At 38.4% G+C, this 20,828-nt stretch overlaps 1 protein-coding gene across 4 annotated transcripts in view; it reads left to right on the top strand.

Annotated features, from left to right (window-relative positions):
- dia (diaphanous related formin 1) overlaps positions 1-20,828 on the top strand; it is a 513,998-nt gene that overhangs the window by 370,965 nt on the left and 122,205 nt on the right. For all 4 annotated transcript variants that reach the window (XM_067134775.2, XM_067134773.2, XM_067134774.2 and 1 more), the window contains one exon: positions 13,425-13,692. In XM_067134775.2, the coding sequence (XP_066990876.2) occupies positions 13,425-13,692 (268 nt within the window). The remainder of the gene's footprint in view (positions 1-13,424; positions 13,693-20,828) is intronic.

Below are 20,828 nucleotides of genomic sequence, written 5' to 3'. Positions count from 1 at the left end.
TTTTCCCTGCCGTTTAAGTTACCACAGGTTAATGTTAATATCTTTAAACTGTTCAAAGATGACAACGCAGGCTAAACATGTCATATGTTACTTGTAAAAATAAAACAGTGTTCAAAATCTTGAGAATTTCTTAAACAAATGTCAGCCGAAGCCTTATATTTCACACCAGTGGGTTAGTAGACATTTTTTCTGCTCACACTCTTCGGTCATGAATTATTTGCAGGTTAAACTCGACCATGTACAAGAGAATGACTTTGACAGTCATCTTTAGTGTGACAACTTCTTCGATCAACTTGAGTCGAAACTCGAAGGTATGTGTTTTAACATACGCACCACCGTTGAAAGATGCGGATGCCTGTTCACTTCCTGAATTTTAATTTTGTCTTCATTAGTCAGCGATTCCATGACTTTTTCGGTATCCATAAATGTATCACAAGACAAATATACACCACGCTGGTCAGCTTCACACATTTATGTTCCTAATCCATATGAAGGCTATCACGCAACAAATATTCGCTACCCTTCACTGTTTTTAAGTTAAAAATTTCATTTTTCCGTATTGAAGAATATTAAAGTTAAAATTGAAATAATTGATAAAGAGATTGTGATGTGACTTTATGCCTGACAGTATTTAAAAACTGAATCATTTAACCGTTCTCCGCTATTCGTAAACATTTTGGGACTTTGCCTAGTGCTGCGTGTGCTATGCTACAGCTCAAAGAATTGTGCACTGTTTTCTTTTGAGTGATTTGCATTTTACTTCTTCTAAGTTTTACAGTGTCTACCCCCATTTCATTTTTATTTCGCCTCTTCTACTAATCCTATGCATTGTTTTTCATCTTAATCAGCTGATGATGACCTGGACTAGGGTCGAAACCGGTACCATTTCTACCAATTATTAAATGGGAATGTAATTCACCACATTTCTTATTCTTTTGTATTGAATAGGTTGAATCTCTATCAATTATTTCAATTTTAACCCTTCACTGTATCACGCAACACAGAATACATTTCTAACTTCGGAATGTAATGCGAAATAACAAGCACAAACAGGCTACGGTCTACAATGAGATTTATTCCATGTTATTCAGCAATAACAATGAAAACTGGAGATCAAAATTGAACTTTCCTGAGGCTAACGGCTTGTTTCCCGAAGATGTAATTTACCCTGTAATGTTCAGGAATTCAAGACTATTTCCCATTTTCACGCAACTTTCCCCAACTTGCCTCCTATGGCGAGGGCTCTAATCTGTGTTGGAAATCACGTTCCTTTCACAAGGGATGACAAAGAACAATTTCAGGGCTAGGAAGAATGTGATCATACTAAGCGGTAATAGTGAAAATTTGATGTGAATAGGGACTTTGAATTTACGATATGCTAAGCGAAAATTAGTCTTAATGAGGAATGCACTAACGAGGTTTCACTGTTTTTCTTTGTGTTTGGTTAATTTCCAGAAAGGTTAATACCATGTAAACTTATAGCGAAAAGGTTGTCATTACTGGCGCTTGTAATATGCTTTCATGATACGTATGAGGTTAAGTTAGGTGACGCTGTTTTGAATAAGAAAACTGACACATTTGTCACAGAAGCCACTGGAGTGATAGACCTAATACTCCAATTTTTCAAAATAAAATTGAATTTAAATTCACATCTCAGAATAAAAAAACTAACGAGTAAACCATAGTATATATGTAATTAATCTCATAATGGAACCATATTTAAGTTGATATATTAAAATTATAAAATTTTAATAAACCGTAGTATGTATGAAAATGTGCAAAAATGCAAGTTTTGAACAAACTGATTACGGTTGCATACCAAATTTAGTGTGTGTGTGTGAGGTTTTTACCAGACTTTACAAAAGTTGGATATAACAACAATTTGCTATAGAGAGTACATTTTTCATCATAATGAATTCTCACTATAACAGACTTCTACTGTACACGTAAGAGAAATTACGATAATTTTCATTCTGAAGATAAATTTAACTTAAAACTTAACATATAAGATATATACCTAGCAGTTTGTAATTCAAAGAACATTTCAGAAGCATAAATAATTTTTTTAATTCACATACATTTTTTAATATGTAGAAAGATAGCAGTACCATTTAAGAAATCCTCTTAGATGGCAACACAACAGTGGTCTTTAATTTATTCAAATTCTGTCACTGCAAGTAGACTAAGTCGCGAAAAGTGTGAAAAATCGCATGTCACTATTGTAATATAACATTCTACCAAGCTAACATATCTCTGAACTTATTATGACTTCTCTTGTAATTTGAATCTTCATATGTTTTGTGCAGTAAAGATGACCAGTGGTACAGATATTTTTTTGGTTTTGAGTGGTGGAGGGGATTGGTCCCTTTTAAAGTTCTGAATTTTTTTATCTGGTTGAAATGCCAAGAATATTATTTTCTAGCTGTCTCTTATATAACATTAAATCAAACCTTAACTTATAGCTAAATATGAAGGTATTCCCTTAACAATTCGCTGGTTAGCATTCAAAAGAGGATAAGTAATGTTTAGAGTTTAGACATACCAAATTCTCATTTAACAAACTATATTTTACTCTCTCCTAAACTACATGATTGTTATTTTATCAATTACAGTACATTATTGATTCTTCGCTGTTAGTCGACTTATCTCCTTCTGCACGATGACCAGTGAGTTATTTCTAACATACATCACTCATAACATGGCAGGAGTGCACAACTTGATAGTTGATACTGAAATGAAAAATGACTTTGAATTTGTTAAGAACAGAACAACTTCAGGGCAAAATTCAGTCAATACAAAATGACTTTGACTGTGCTGTGAACAGAACAATAAGGTTTTAAACACAAATGCATACGATTTGTCATTCCGTTCAAATCATAGGTTTTTTTTTTTTTTTTTTTTTTTTTTTTTTTGTATGGGAATTATTGGATGTATGTTCCACCAATCAACACTCCAAACAGTAATTTAAACAAATTTAATAAATAAGTACCGGTTTCAGTTCATTTGGAATCATCCTCAGCTCATACAATACATAATTTAAACACACTTTACAAACAGATAAGCCTAAGATTACACTTGAAGGAACCAACAAGTGTTATGTGTTGTATAGGGGATGTTAATTTTAAACATAGCTCCCTTGAAGTCAAAATTGTCTTAATAAAACTGCATGCACAATTAATTAAGTCAAAGAATTGTCTTGAAATGTTACACAATGCTTATGAACAAATCTTGTGGAGTGTCTATGAGGTAACGTTGTGGAGTTCATAGTCCTGTGAGGATGTACGGTGAATACATAAACCTTTTTAATTTGACACACTTAATGTTCTGTCGAACTGTCAAAAAGCTAAAACACACACACTAATTTAACACATTAAAAACACTGTTATGAAATTTACAAAAGTACCGTTGTTGAGAGCAGTTGAGTAGACATTTGAAGCTGATGTCCGGTTTTGAAAGGTTATAGGTGTTGATATTGCCCAATTGATGCTTGTTTAGGGCAACGTGACGGCATATTGAGGAGCTGGGAGAACATCCTTACTTACTCATTTGTTGACTTTAAGATGGAAAGGAACAGCCAATGTGTAGATATTAGTAGTGGTATTGGTATGATGGTACAGCCATGAATGGAGAATGTGAAAGAATTGATAGTTCCCTTGCTCCTTGCCCTCATGATTATGCCCCTTGGTAAGATAGAATTGCCAATTACAGTATGGTTTTGACTGAAACAAAGGAAACCCTTGCTTGCAGCACTGACAATCAAACAATTCCAACAATTTGCTTTGTTATTAATGAACTTGACCATTTTCAGTTTCTGTTAGTTTTTTTGTTTTTGTTTTTTGCTTTACATTTAAAGTTTAAAAAAATTTCATGATTGTTCCGTATTGAATAGAGAAATATACAATATTAAATTGAAGGAAGGATCCACCTTTCAATACTCCGTTGTTAAGTTGAACCAAATAGAAGTTACAACCTGTTCATTTGGGACCGGTTTCAAGACATTTGAAGTGTCATCATCAGCCAATTAGCAAAGCAGTGCAAAAATTAAGTCATAAAGATCTAAAAACAACTAACACAATGATAGCAGACAAAAAATTAACACTATTTCATGCCGAAGCAATTCGAGTTGATGTTCATAACACAATGATACAGTCAAAAGAGTAAAAAGAACACCACTATTCCGTGCTCAACAATGGAGTATTGAGAGGTGGATCCTTCTTTCTATTTAATATTGTATATTTGCTTTACGTCACACCGACACAGATAGGTCCTATGGCAATGATGGAATAGGAAAGGCATTTCCCTGGTGTGAAAATGAGAAACCACAGAAAACCATCTTCAGGGCTGCCAACAGTGGGGTTGGATATTTTATGGTGAGGTCTTATGTATAGTAATTTTAATCATCTCCTTGGAAATGTTGACTGTTTTTCTTTTTTTCTTTTTTTTCCCTATCATTGCTGAGGATGAGAAATTATTGTTTTCTCAAAACATGTATGATAATGAAATTAATTAAATTAGTAATCACCATATACTAATTGTATAAATTAATTGTATTGACAAGTGGACCAACAGAACTAACAAACTGAAAATGGTCATGTTCTTAATAACAAAGCAAATTGTTGGAATTGTTTGATTGTCAGTGCTGCAAGCAAGGGTTTCCTTTCAGTCAAAACCATACTGTAATTAGCTACTTCAGTCCATATCATATTTTTACAGAGTGCAGACTGTTTCTGAAGTACAAGTAAAATAACCTGTGAGAGAAGTCCATGTACACTTGTTCTATACTGAACGTTAAAAGTCGTGTGAAGCAAGTGTGTACACTGAGTTGTCATTCTGTTCAAATTATAAACTTCAAGTGAAGATACAGTATATGATTCAAGTTCTGTGTTGGCTTATTTTTTCTTTTTACTGTATAACTATGTGTTTTGCCGGTTTTATTTATTTTGCATTTTGTTGATCACTGTAAATTTGTTGTCATTATGTTTGTGCAATACTAGAGACTTGTAGTATCTTTTTATAGATATGTTACATACCTTGTTTTAAGGTTAAAGAGCTACCTGCTATCACTAATGCAAGTCTCCACAAACGCATGAGAATCGAGATCGGAGACTGAGATATGAACTATGCTAAGATGATTCATGCTATCTTTGCTGGTGAACATATTTCCTGTGAGCATAAATTTTTATTATTTTATGAAAATAATTCACAGAAAATATCTTTACACAAACTTTAACCACTATGATAAGTGTGCTTAAGGTGGGAATTGCAGAATTCTTTGCTGTGTTCTGATTTTAATCTTGCACACAAGGCTATAAATTTCTCCTTCGTGGTTGCCACTTTTGACCCTGTTGTCGGACTGAGTTACAATGACACTTCTACACATGTGAGTGACATATGGTAATGCAAACTCAACCTAATATTTTTATTGTATTTGTTACTTATGATATTGTGAAAGGGTAATTTAACCTACTTCATTCAGCAGTTTTATTTCTTGTTTATAACATTGCCGCATTATTTGTTATAGGGTTAAAGTAATTCTGTTACATTATTTGCAATTGGTGAGAGAATATTGGAGATTTGGGATTGACAGTTAATTCACAGTCCAAATTTTGAGTCCCAAGCACTTGAATTAACAAGGTCTTAAAGTATAGAGATTATTATTTTAGAAAAAATATCTGCCACAAATTTTCTCATCTCCACTTCTGATTAAAAAGCATTGGACTTATTTAAAGTTTAAGAATGTGTAGTGTGAGTTGTGGTTGGTTATACGGTATTGTAACATCTACAAGCTATTGAAAATACCAAATGGATAAAGGGTGACTAAAATAAGTATAAATAACAAGACTGGGCACCACCTGCAAAACAATTGCAGGAATAATTAATTCTGTAGAGCAACGAGCAACTCCCTCTCCCAAGGCGACGGTCATCAGGCTGACGAGGCTCCAGACTTGCTCTATAACCTTACCTATTATTGTTTACCCCTGAAATTAAATTTTGATAGCATGCCAGGTTTTTCCTCACTCCACCGATAAAATATTTACCACAAGTTTTACTACATCAATTTACTCCCAAAAACAAAATAAAACAGAATAGAAACCAACAATTATCATCATGTGATGAGCCTAATATAAACATACATAAACCATATCTACAAACTATATACCACAACTGTACATAATTCTGAAGGCCAAGCTTAAAATTGATTATTCTACAGATATGAAGACTGTCCCTTACTTACTTACTTATCCGGCGCTACAGCCCTGTGTGAGCCTTGGCCTCTTCTACGATAGTCCGCCATCTACTTCGATCCTGAGCGGCTGGTCTCCATGGGCGGATGTTCATTGCCCTCAAGTCAGCTTCAACTTCATCACTCCATCTATTACGGGGCCTTCCTTGTCGCTGTCTTTTGTCTACTCGGGATTTAACTACTTTTCTTGGCATTCGATCTTCCTCCATTCTTTCCACATGGCCAAGCCATCGCAGTCTCTGTGCCTTAATAAATCTAACTATATCCTCCTGGTCTAGTATGTTTTGTATTTCAGCATTCGTCCTTATCCTCCAACCATTCTAGTCTTGAATTGGGCCATATATTCGTCTAATAATCTTTCTTTCAAATATCTTTAACTTATTTGCGTCATCAACTAAAAGGTTCCAGGCTTCTGAGCCATATGTCACTACAGGTCTAATAAGGGTCTTATATATTTTGAATTTTGTAGGTTTAGACAATAGACGAGATTTAAATAATGTAAGATTAGCATAATAGGCCCTGTTCCCAGCTATTATTCTACGATGTATCTCCTCACTTATTCTATTATTATTTGTCAACATGGTTCCCAAATACTCAAAACTTCGTACATTCTCAAAATTATGGCCGTTTATTGTCAGATTATCTCGACTTCTTCTGCCCTCTATAACAGTCACATGCATATACTTAGATTTACTGTCATTCACCTCCAATCCCATCCGTTTTCCTGCTTCCTCCATTTCAAGAAACATTTCCTTCAAATATCTAACATTCCTGGCCATTAACACTACATCATCTGCATATGCACAAATTTGTTTAGATTTATATACAATATTTCCTGTATCCATTATTTTTTCAAAGACTTGGTTAATTGCCAGATTAAACAAAGTAGCTGAGAGTGCATCACCTTGTCTGACTCCTGTATTAAGAGCAAACTCATTTCCAATTCTTCCATCCACCATCACCTTTGCCCTTACTTCTCCTAAAGTGATTCTGAACATCCTAATCAGTTTCTGTGGTATTCCTATTGTCTCCATGTATTCATATAGCTTATCCTTGTATATACTGTCAAATGCTTATGTAAAATCTACAAACAACATATGTAGATCTATATTATGCTCATAGCATTTTTCCATCGTTTGACGTACCACAAATATTTGATCTACTGTGCTCCTATTTCGCCTGAAGCCACACTGTACTTCATCCAATCTTTCTTCAGCATATGGAGTCAGATATTGTAATAGGATATTTGAAAATACTTTATAGATGATATTCAGTAGTGTGATTCCCCTATAATTAGTGCATTCATATTTATTTCCCTTCTTATATATTGGGAAAATTATTCCTGTATTCCACTCATCAGGTATCCGTTCTTCCTCCCAAATCTTAATAATCAGTTCATGTATCTCTCCTAGCATTTCTTTGCTACTATTTTTAATCAGTTCACTTGTTATTCCGTCTTCTCCTGCTGCTTTATGGTTATTTAATTTTGCAATAGCATTTTCTACATCTTTCAATGTGGGGGCATTTATCCATTGTTCTGGTCCATTCTGCTCCATATGCCGTTCACTTTCTTCCACATCTTCTCTTTCCTTGTTAAGGAGCTCTCGGAAATATTCGGTCCATCTTTCACTTATTTCCTCTTCATTTTGTAATAACTTACCTTCTTTATTCTTACAGCCATTCAATCTTGGCTTATACCCTTTCCTGAAATAATTAATTTCATTATAGAATTCCTTTGTCCTCTTCTGTAACCTTTGTGTCTCTATACTCTCTAGTTTCTTCTTAATCATCTCTCTTTTCTTCTTCTTACAGATGTTATTAGCTTCAGGTCTGCATTTCTCATAATTTTCCCTATTTGACCTTGTATCTCTCTGTAACATTTTTGCTCTTGCTGCATTCTTCTTTCCAATCGCTTCCTCACACTCCATATCGAACCAAATATTTCTTTTCTTTTTGGCTATACCCAGCGTTTCTTGTGCCGCATTTTGTATGCACTTTTGAACTTTTGCCCACCTTTCCTCTATTCCAGAAACTTGTCCAATCGTCTGTAAAGTATTATTCATTTTTGACTGGAATTCTTGTTTTCCTTCTGGTTGTTGTAGTTTTTCCAAATTCCATTTCTTTCTTTCCGTAGGTTGTCTCCTCTGTCCTATTGCCAATTTTTGCCTCACTATTGCTTTTACTAAATAATGATCAGAATCACAGTTTGGCCCTCTGCATGTCCTTACGTCAATAATCGATGCTGCATGCCTCGTTGTCACTAGTACATGATCTATTTGATTTACCACATTGTTTCCTGGCATCTTCCACGTTCCTTTATGTATTTTCTTATGATCAAAGCAGGTGCTTTTAATTATAAGACCACTCGTAGTTGCAAACTGTCCCAAGTAAAAACCATTCTCATTTGATTCTTCATGTAGTGTATATTTCCCGGCTATTGGTCTCATACACTCTTCCTTTCCCACTTTGGCATTAAAATCTCCTAAAATAATAGTCATGTCATATCTTGGTCCCTCTTCAACGGTTTGTACTAACTCATCATAAAATTGTTCCTTCCTTTCCTTATCCGCATCTTTAATTGGTGCATGTGCTGATATAACAGTTATGTTCCTAAACTTCCCCTTAATCCGAAGCTTACATATTCTATCTGAGATCGGTTCAAATCCTATTACAGTCTTCTTCAATTTCCCATGTACTATAAATCCCGTACAGAACTGTCCTGTTCTTTCTTCCGGCCCACTGTAATAGAGGTTATAATCTTTCTTTTCAATACATCCTTGCCCTTTCCATCTTATTTCCTGAATCGCTACTAAGTCGTATCCAAATATTTTTGTTTCATTTACAATTTCTTGCATTTTTCCCGGTTTCAACATTGTTCTTACATTCCATGTCACCATGTTTATATCCTCTTTCCTTACTCGTGTCCTTTTCCTAAGCTTTTGTCGTCTTCGATTTCCATCCGGTTTTCTCGTAGAAGTCTTCTGAACAATGCTTTTTTTACAATGTGAGGCCGTTAACCTCACGCTCAACCCTATCCACTGGCTGGGGACATTGATTTTGGAGCATCCTACTCCTAGACAGGTTGTCTTCACCACGACTAAGGAGTCCCGTCTACCCCGTCTTACGTCCTCAGCTAATTAACCCCAGTGAGGATGGGTTGCCTCATCCGCCTTTTCCACCATTCCGAAGGTCTCCTTCTCTGCTGGATTCGTCGTTAAGGTCTTCACCCGTAACCCTGGGCAAGGGTTCCACGTTATACCCCGTGGGACTGGGTCCCCACCTGAACTTAGCCATCCTTTTACACCGGCCTACTGGAGTAGAGGATGCCCACCCCCGCAACGTGGATGCGCCAGGCAGGAGTTACACAAGTGGAGAATAGGGAGGGTGGCCCTATCTCCCTTGAGTCGGGTTAATGGTTGTGTATGGTACCACAACCAAAGGCGAAGAATGTCCCTTCCTAACCTTAAATTCAATAGCACAATGGTATCATCACCGTGGAATCTTACCACATGTCATAACTATACCAAAAAGAAAAACAGCCACCTCACTATAATCTGTTACTAAGCCATACACATCCACAATGTAAATGTCTGCTGCGGGGTTAATGAATAACGATAAGCATGTTATATTATTCTAGGAATGAGCAAGTAATAAACACTTCGGCTACGTCGTAATTAGTTCTGCGCACAATGCGCATTTCCTCGACGAGAAATACATAGCCTTACTCACAAAAGAACACCATGTAGCATCTTCCACCAACCACTCACCGGGAATGTAAATTAACAAGAAATGCACTCCTCATGACTCGGTAATTGGGAACATGCATCATTTTCAAAAATATTTTTTTTGAAAAGTACACCAATGAAATAGTACGTAAACATATTACATTGTGGTAAGTTGCCTTGTTTTCTACCATTAAAAAAATATTTAATATTGCCTTTCCGCAAGGAGAGTGAAACGGCCTCTGACGTAAGCGGCGCGCTGTGACGTCACGATCCAGTACCGCGTGCAGCTCTACCAGCCGTTGTGCATCAGCCGTTGCTAAAAGCCGATTGTTTATTATTCATGATCGCGAATAACTTCGAAATGACAGAAGAAAGGTTCAAAACAGCATAGTCAGACAGTCTACCATGTGTAGATGTCATCATTCTTGAAAAATGTGACTTTTGTGGCCGCAGAAATTCGCGGATAAAAAGCAAGTTTGTAAGTGGCGTCTTTTATATACGTGCAATGTACTGTAACCCATAGTATTAGGATAACAACGAATCTGGATAGATATCACATCACTTTCAACATTTCCTTCTAGACTGATTCCCCTATTAAAGAATAACATTACATTTTCGGACTTTCAGCATTAGTAAAATAAGACATCGGATTTCAGCATTAACATAAACATATAGGTAGCATTATAGTACTAGTCCGCTTCTGTGGTGTAGTGGTTAATGTGTGCCACTCCCGGAGGCCCGGTTTTGATTCCCGGCTCTGCCATGAATGTTGAAAACAAATAGTACGAGGGCTGGAACAGGGTCTACTCAGCCTCGGGAGGTCAACTGAGTAGAAGGGTTTCGAATCCCACCTCAGCCATCCTCGAAGTGGTTTTTTGTATTTTCCCACTTCTCCTCCAGGCACCTAAGACCACGGCCGTTTCCTTCCCTCTTCCTTGTCTATCCCTTCCGATCCTCCTATCCTCCAACAAGGCCCCTGTTGAGCATAGCAGGTGAGGCCGCCTGGGCGAGGTAATGGCCCTCCTCACCAGTTTCATCACCATACCCAAAGTCTCACGTTCCAGGACACTGCCCTTGAAGTGGTAGAGGTGAAATCCCTCGCTGAGTCCGAGAGAAAACCAACCCTGAAGGATAAACTGATTAAGAAAGAAAGAAAGAAAGAAAGAAGGAAAGAAAGAAAGATCATAGTACTATAGGGCTATAATCTATCATTCCCAAAAAAAATATATATTTATGGTTGGGACAACTGGCCTACCCACTTCCGGGGCCCATGAAAGAGAAACATTAAATATCTTTGTGGAGAGAAAAAGTTAAACATGATAAAGATAAATATGACTTCATCTAGTTTTTAGTGGTTCAGACGGTTTATTGACTTCGCTTATATAACCTAAAACTTAGGCTAAGTTGGATAATATTTTAAACACCTACATCACTATTTTCACCTGTGTGCAATTATGTTATTTATTTCATTAATATTATGATAATTATTATAATTGAGCATTGTTAACTTATAAGACCCCAACAGACAAGCATTGGTTTTGTGTAGCGTTATACATTTCTTAAATTCACGTTGTTTCCTTTCATGATGTACACGCCTATTCTTTGTTACATTATAGAGTATTTAGAATAGCCTAAATGTCTTTGCCAATTAAGCACTTCAATAAAGATATACATAATTGTCGTAGAATTAGAGCTGTCAAAATGGTTCATAACCCCTTTGATTTATTATCTTGACGTGGATCACCCAAAATATAGGTTAGATTTGGAGAATACTTTAATAATCAGCATTAATTAATGCACTGTTTATTACTTTCATATTCCAAGATGTAATTGAAGCATTTAAATAAAGCGTCATACATTAAAGTTTAAAGTTTTACCACTAGAACAGCTGACATGGAAAAGTGATTGAAAATTCGAACAAATTCATCTAACGTTAAAATCTTCAAAGAATAAACTGTAGACTTTTCCGATATATCACCAGCATTTCTCCAGCTCGCCAAAATCCATTTCTCCCTAGTTTTAGCGTCTTTGGAACATTTATAAACAATTTGTTTGGTATGGTATGCGATGTGCTATTGCACATCGGAACTCTACACCATTTATAAGTTTTCTGCCTCACTGTCTGCGCAGGATTCATTTTAAGTCTAAAATATACCACTCAGATTATTATCCAATGTATAGACCTCGAATTTAACCATACCAGACACTAACATAAAGTAGAAATATGCGAAGTGTATCCTGCTTCTCACAGCACACTATGTGTTATTTCGTCTGCTAATTCAGTCAACCTGTACGATGACGTCAGACCAATGAGATCGCGTACTTGCGTCACATGACAGTTTCGTACATTGATTTAGAGTTTTATCATGTTTGGAGTTATTATTTGTACATTCTGATCACATTTTTGAATTCTGCCTGAAATTTTAAATCAGATTAGCATATTTTAAATTAAAACCCCGGATCATGCATGTTCCCTATTGTGCAGTAATGCACCCGTGAAGAACTCGTTCAGCAAAGACTTCGCAGTGGCAGTCGTCTTCATCAGCAACCTCAGTATCAGTGATCAGTAGGCCTAACCACAAACTCGTGCACATTGAAAATAAACTCGTAGCACGCACAATATGTTTCGTCTATCACTCCATAGCAAGCAAGTTGAGAAATTTGTTGCATGCACACACATATATAGGCTCGCTCCATGTGGCGTCGCGTCTACAAAAAACCACAGGAAACAACCCTACCACTGCTACATCTTCAAGTGTCTCTTGGTCAATGAAACCTCGTTCGAAATCGGAGCTTTCAGACTGGTTACCAAGCTGCCGATCTGCGAACGGAGAACTTGCAGGTTTGTCCACTTTGATGAATTATCATCTTCAGCATCCACTTCCCGGTCTAAGCCCGGGTTTCTAAACCACATGTTGTAACACTTCCAACTGACTTCAACTGTCTTTCCTGATTATAGCCACTGTTTTCCGTGTTGCACAATTCTTGAGCAACTTACACTGCCATGGCATGTGCAGACACACAAATTAAATTTAAACATATACAAAATTCCCTACTACAAATTCTTCTTATAATATTATGTTTTTACATTATAAATGAACAAAATTACATAATTTTCATGACTTCAATATTACAAATTATCTTATGAAAATTTCCTAACCTTAAAATTTGGGGATCGTACATTTGTACAGTTACAATATATGTAAGTGTACTAAGAAGAAAAAAAGAACAGCTATTTTCATGTGGAAAACATTTTCTAGTCTTTTAGAATTTACCAGTTAGCTGGATATAGACTTATAAAGATAAGAGATTAAATTAAAGATTATTTTAAACAATACACTGGCAGAAATAGAATTAATTTTTACTTAAAATGAAAAGTCGGTTTATAATTTAGTTGATTTAATCACTAAAATATACTTTTAGTGGGATATTATTTGAAAATTCCCTTGTTTCAGGGGAAATACAATGAAGAAGGTCAAAGATTTGAAGGTACTGGATGGCAAAGCTGCTCAGAATATCCTGATTCTTTTGGGTGGTTCACTCAAGCACATGAGCTTTCCAGACATCAAAAAATGTATTCTCCGTTGTGATGATAGTGTTCTTAGTGAAAATGTTGTGGAGCAGCTGATTGCCTATCTACCCCCTCCTGATCAACTACGGCGGTTGGAGGAATTCCGCAGTCAGTATGATGAGTTGACTGATGCTGAACAGTTCGCATGTACTGTAAGTTCTTGGACATTGATTTTGATATAATTCCCATTTGGATGATATTAGTAAAAATATATGATAATATTATATCATCACTATAGTGTTGATTTTTCTTAGAGTTTAAATCAGTGTGTTGTATCTACAATATTCTCTCTCTCTCTATCTCTCTCAGAGTCTACTCAGCTGTTTGCCGGGCTGAGTGGCTCAGACGTTTGAGGCACTGGCCTTCTGACCCCAATTTGGCAGATTCGATCCCGACAGTCTGGTGGGTTTTTGAAGGTGCTCACATACATCAGCCTCATGTTGGTAGATTTACCATCACGTGAAAGAACTCCTGCAGGACTAAGATCCGGCACCTGGGCATCTCCGAAAACTGTACAAGTCAATAGCATTATTATTACTACTCAGCTGCTGAATTTTCTAGCCTCATCCTGCTGAAATGAAAGGTGCATATGTACATTAATTTTTTTTTTTTTTTTTGGTAGTTGCTGTACATCGCACCGACAAAGATAGGTCTTATGGCAACGATGGGATAGGAAAGGCCTAGGAGTTGGAAAGAAGCGGCTGTGGCCTTAATTAAGGTACAGCCCCAGCATTTGCCTGGTGTGAAAATGGGAAACCACGAAAAACCATCTTCAGGGCTGCCAACAGTGGGATTCGAACCCACTATCTCCCGGATGCAAGCTCACAGCCGTGTGTCCCTGACCGCACGGCTAACTCGCCCGGTGTACATAAAGTAGATGTTGTGTTAAGTGGACCATTTTGCAATAAAATACATATGGGGAATTATTGATGTTATAAAGCTAACGTTATTTGTTACATCCTCCTGTGTCCCATACTTCCTGATATATAATGGCATCACTGTCAGAGGTGACATCTTGTCCACCTTCTAGTGATCCCAGAAATAGTCACAAGAATGGCATGGAAACCAAGTTGGAGTAGTATCCATAAAGTATAGTTTGTACATGAACACATCTAATTATTCCACTTGAAAATGCAAAAGGTTTACCCAAACTTGGTTACGTTAATTGTTTTGAAATTCAAGCCATCTCATATGTGATGAATGTTTTTTACAACTTGTTTTGTGATTAAAATTTTAAAAATATTAATATTTTAAGTCTCTCGTTTGCCAATGACATAACTCAGTTTTTGGAAACAGAAGGTAAATTGCCATTAGACTGCTTATTGCAGTCTAAGATTGAGATGCCCCATTCCTTCACCTCACAGTAATAATCTCTAGCCCATCAGTGTACACAGCGACATTTTATAGTCCTAACTTCAGTACATAAACTGCTCTGCTTTCAATATAGGACTTGCTTTCTAATATCTGTAGACTAGAATTGAATGTTGAAATTGACATGCAGACAGTCTAGATGGCATCAAATCAAAATAGTTGCACAACGCATTTTTAAGTAACATCAGCAGCAGCAGCAGCAGCAGCAGGAGCACCACTGATTGCACTCTCCTTTCCAAAATGCCAGTGAACACCTTGCCTCTTATACTGGTCAGTGAAATACCTCAAAAATTGTTGCAATCCTTTCTGCTCCCTTGCAATTACTGCTTTCATTCAATTACAAGGTCCCTCACTTTCATTTCCTCTGAGGACACCACGACCTTGACGTTGCTGTGAGGGCTTGTATGCTCTTTAATCCTGAGGGCTTTGCCAGTTCAAGGTCATCAATGCTGGACTGGCTTTGATGTAGAGCTAGACTATCAAGGTGGTCTTGAGTACCTTAGAGGTGTCATTGCTCTTTTTCTTCATTTCTATTTCTTCCTTTCCTATCCTAACCTCCTTGATTTTCATTTCTCTGACTGTCTAGCCAGCCCCTCTGCCACAGGTAGTAAGGTTATGTGGAGGTTTATACCTCCCCAATCACAAGTTTCAGATCATGACAAGGTGATGCATGGCTACTTGAAGATTATAGATACTATGGGTCCACCTCCAGATATCGGGCACCCTCTGGAGTATCTAGCCCTACCTCGGCATGTGGGGCTGTGCCAAAGGTTGACCAATTACTTATCCAGCTACTAGTGGGACTCTTTAAAAAAACCAATTAAAAAAACAGTGTCTTCTGAAGTTAGAAAACGTAAGAGATATACTCCAGTTCCGATTGATTATGAATGTGACTAATGTCTACCTCGATTCCAGGTAGCTTCCAGGATTTATGTTAATAGTTTTTTAGATGAATGTCCATTCTTTATATCAGTAATTCAATAGAAGAAATTGTTAGTAGTGAAGTTGACGAGATGCAAAAGCTCCGTGATGGATCCGTTCTTATAAAGACATCGACAGTTGAGCAGTCAAGACGGCTACTTAAAGCCAAATCAGTTGGGAAGTTTAAAGTTTCCATCAAGAAACACAAATCTCTGAACTCCTGTAAAGGAGCTCGTCATTTGATTCATATGCCACGAATAACTATGACCATCGGTACGTGCTACCACTGTATTCTTGACTTTCGCACTTGTTACATTAGTATAACTAACGCAAAATATGCCCTAATTTCGCTGGGTGTAGTCTCAAACCATTTGTCATCTTTCAACTGTTGATGAACACAGGTGGTGGTGAGCAATCAACACCAGTATGCTCACATTTCGCACACAGTTTGCACAGCATCGATCCTTGATACCGCAATGATGTGTGGCCAAATTTTTGCACTGTAGCACCTCAAAGGATCTGGAATGGTACATCACAACCTTTATCATTTCGGGCAGGGATTGAGTAGCAGAAAGGTCAGGATGAAAGCACCCATATCAAGCAGTTTTTCACATACACACCTCTTTAACCTTTTCACATCTGTTACACACCGACAAACAAGGTTATGGATCATACTGTCGTCGGAAACCTTAACCCAATCGCATCATTGATCGTGGCCTTGAATATCAGAAGGGGATGGGTGGTGTTGACCTTCAGGATCGTCAAATGTCAACTGTTTTGCTGCATATGAATTTCTCTCGACGGATATTTTGTCAAACAAAGTGTTCATGTATTCACAAAAAACTGAGAGTTCTGATAGTGGCTGCATTTCAAACTTCTTCAGTAAGTTTTCACTAACCCCACTGTATTCACTAAACTTATGTATAACAGGTTTATTGTCACTTTTTGTCCAGTTCCAGTCAGTCAAGTTAATCTGTGCCGAGGTACAAGCTTGTTTCAAAAGACTCTGCACACCGTCGTTATTTGCATCACTTTCCGTGTCATCAGAACTAATATACGCATTGCTAGTACTCGAACTAAGTACTGCAGGGTCTATTTCGTCGTCACAAACATCACTGCCTTCAATATCACTCTCTAAAACACTATCTATTACCTTCTGTATTCCTTCCTCATCAACACCAGCACATCTGCTAGACGCCATGATGGCAACTGACAAGAGCGAAATTATATGAAAAAAGATTCTCTTATCTCTTGTTCCGGAAGTGTGCGAGAACCTGGTGAAAGGGAAAATACCGAAGCCACAGGTGTAAACTTCAGCTCAGAATGCGTACAAGTGGCGTCTGTGGGTTAGTAACTGAACTACATGGATTGATGCACAACTGTGCATCGCCGCGAGCAGAGCTCGTCATTTGATTCATATGCCACGAATAACTATGACGATCAAGGGTCGTCAAATGATGCGATTGGGTTAAGGTTTCCGACGACAGTATGATCCATAACCTTGTTTGTCGGTGTGTAACAGATGTGAAAAGGTTAAAGAGGTGTGTATGTGAAAAACTGCTTGATATGGGTGCTTTCATCCTGACCTTTGATGCCCAATCCCTGCCCGAAATGATAAAGGTTGTGATGTACCATCGGTACGTCCGTACATTCCAGATCCTTTGAGGTGCTACAGCTGCCAAAAATTTGGCCACACATCATTGCGGTATCAAGGATCGATGCTGTGCAAACTGTGTGCGAAATGTGAGCATACTGGTGTTGATTGCTCACCACCACCTGTGTTCATCAACTGCATGCTCCATTCTATAAGGTATTTTCCACATTCAGGCAGGAGATACAAATGCTGGACAAGTTATCTTATCCAGATGCCTGGAAGAAGTTCAGGTCCCTGGCTCTTACAGAGTTCTCCGTTTCCTTTTCTGAAAAGACTGTGAATGTGCGTATCTCACCGGAGAATTTTGTACAGAATATCAGTACTGAAAATGCATAAAAAAGTTTCAGCCACCAACAGGCAGTAGTATTTAAGGACTGGAGATCCCAGGATGGTCTCTGTACCTAATGGGATATCAACAAGTGAGATATTGCCGACGTTGCCTGAGAGGGCCTTTCCTAGGAACTGTCGGCTGAGAAGTCCTCTCCCATCAGGGCGGGGTTGGGGGGAAGAGTTCCCCCAGTTAGGGCTGCAAAGTCGTCCAGCTCTCCTACCATAACCCAGACCAAGACTTACCAGAAGGAAAAGCCCTAGTGCTCCCCTAAGAAGTTGGAGCTGAGGTCTTCTCTAACCTGATCAAGGGTCACAGTATCCCTGCAGAAGACCGGTAAACCTTCTGCTGGATCTCCTTCAAAGAAAGGGGAAACAGCGGGCAAGTGCGAGAGGCCCCCCACATCCTCTTACTCGATCCCTGTTTGGGGAACTCAGTTCTCCCAGAAAGGAGGCCGACTATTTCAAATAAGAGAGTTCACCATCCATGGAGTACTCAGTCACAGTGTCTCCTTCTCCTGAGAAGACAATGGAGACTGAACCACTCATTGTCATGGGCGATGATGAAGATATCAATGACCCTGGCAAAGATGGTGGAAAATGGCAGGTAGTGAGCCGAATGAAGAACAAACAATTGTCCTAATTTAGTTCTGCTACCGATCCATATAATGGCTATATTCCTTGCCTAACTGAGTTATGTCAATTGATATCTATCTCTGCAGCCTCTATCATTTGTCTACAGGAATCTCGTTTGAAATGTGGACACAGCACAACTATGAGAGGATATCACCTTTATTCTAAAGACTGTGGATGGTTGTGCGACTGGGGGCGTTTGTACCATAGTGCGCTCTGATGTCTCCGTACTCAGGTGGACAAAGTTGCAGACTGCATTCCATTACCAGTAATGACATTGGTGTGCATCGTATTCTTCCTATCAGATCGTGATCTCCACATTCATGAACTCCAAGATTTGATCGCTCAGTTAGCTCATTCTGTTATCTTGCTGGGAGACTTTGAATGCCTGTAACACCCTGTGGGTTCCTCTGTCTTCATGCAGTAGCAGGAGTATTCTTGAGCAATTCATCCACCAACATAATCTTTGTGTACTTAACACAGGGGGACCCACACATTTCAGCAGCGCACACGTCACAATCTTCCACCGGGATGTCACCAGGATGTCACATTGTTACAGTGGCAAGTGCACGATGACCTCTGTTATAGAGACCACTTCCTGATTCTTCTCGCACTTTTGAATCGAAAGTAGTCTGAAGTACCGAAGTGCTGGTTACTTCAATGGGCAAATTGGCCAGAGTTTTCTAAATGCACAGTGATGGCCAATGAGGTGTTTGGGTCAGTTGATGACCATGTTTCATCCATTACTATTGGAATTCTGACTGATACAGAGGAGACTACACCTTCCTTCGCTCGTATTCCTCACCTGAAACAGGTCCCATAGTGGACCAAGTAAATTGCAGCAGCCATACGAGATCGCCAATGGACTTTTAAACATTATCGCCAGAATCCTAGGATGGCCAATCATATTGCGTTTAAGCGCCTCTGCGCCAAAGTCTGTTTCTTGATTCGTGAGAGTAAGAAATCTACTCGGGAAAAGTATGTGTCTTCCATGACAGCACATACTCCTTCATTGCAAGTGTGGACAAAACTACGCTGTTTTTTCAGAGGTTTTCCATGGTTTCCCATTTTCGCACCAGGCAAATGCTGGGGCTGTACCTTAATTAAGGCCACAGCCACTTCCTTCCCAATCCTAGCCCTTTCCTGTCCCATCGTCGCCATAAGACCTATCTGTGTCGATGCGACGTAAAGCAAGTAGCAAAAAATAGCTTTTTCAGAGTCCAGAGCATGCCCTCAGTCCCTGGAATCTTCATTAATGGAGATGTAGTTATGATTCTTGCAGTCATTATGGATCACATTGTTTCACATTTTACAGATATGGCCAGCTCTGGGAGATTCGACCCTGCATTTCTGTCTATTAAGTGCAAGATGTAGGCATAGCTTCTCTCCTCTGCCTCTGATGCTTCGTATTTCTATAACGTGCTTTTTACAGAGTGGGAATTCCAGAGTGCACTCACGCTGTCCAGGGGCACTGTTCCTGGACCAGACAAAATCCTTAATCAAATGCTTAAAGATTTGAGTGACCGATGTCTCAAGGATATCTTGCTCTGTTCAACTGAATATGGAGTGAGGCTGTGTTTCCATCTCAATGGCATGAGGGAATTGTAATACCAGTTCCCAAGCCAGATAAAGATCCTAAGCTTCTGGATAGTTACAGGCCATTAAAGATCCAAAGCTTCTGGATAGTTATTGGCCATTATGTATTACAAATGGCCTTTGTATGTTATTTGAAAGAATCATAAACCAGTGACTTTTGTGAGCCATGGAAGAGGGAGGTCTATTGACTTATTACCAGTGTGGTTTTCACTCTCATCAGTCTGCCACCAGTCATCCGGTCAGACTGAAGAGCACCATTCCGGAGGCCTTTCTCCAGAAGGAACACTACTTAGTCGCCATATTTTTTTGACATGGAATAAACTTAGGTCACTACCTGGTGGTATGGGATGAATGCTGTTTCTCAATATTACATTCAAGAAAATAGACTACCACAGGGATTTGTACTGTGTTTCATGCTGTTTGCAATCGCCATCAATGGCATAATTGCTGCTGTTGGGCCCGCGGTCATTGCATCGTTGTATGTAGTCGCTTTAGCTCTACATTTCAGGTGCAAAATATCAGTTGTACACTTCTGTCAATATTGGCTTGTACACCCAGAACCAGAGCTCTGCCTTCAAAACAGTGTCTTACCAGTGGTAGACACCTGCAGGTTCCTGGGTCTCCAATTTGATAAGAGACCAACAGGGGCAGTCCCACATCCTTTATTTGAAAATTACCTGCATGAAGAGATTTAAGTTTCTCAGTGGCACTTTGTAGGGGTCTGACTGTACAGTGCTACTATTTTTTTTTTTGTTATTTTTTCTTTTTATGTCTATGGTCCTTTCC

This window comes from Anabrus simplex, chromosome 1, assembly GCF_040414725.1.
Source record: "Anabrus simplex isolate iqAnaSimp1 chromosome 1, ASM4041472v1, whole genome shotgun sequence".
Classification (NCBI taxonomy): Eukaryota; Metazoa; Arthropoda; class Insecta; order Orthoptera; family Tettigoniidae; genus Anabrus; species Anabrus simplex.
The sequence above is the reverse complement of the archived record's forward strand: the minus strand, read 5'-3'. Positions and strand labels throughout refer to the sequence as shown.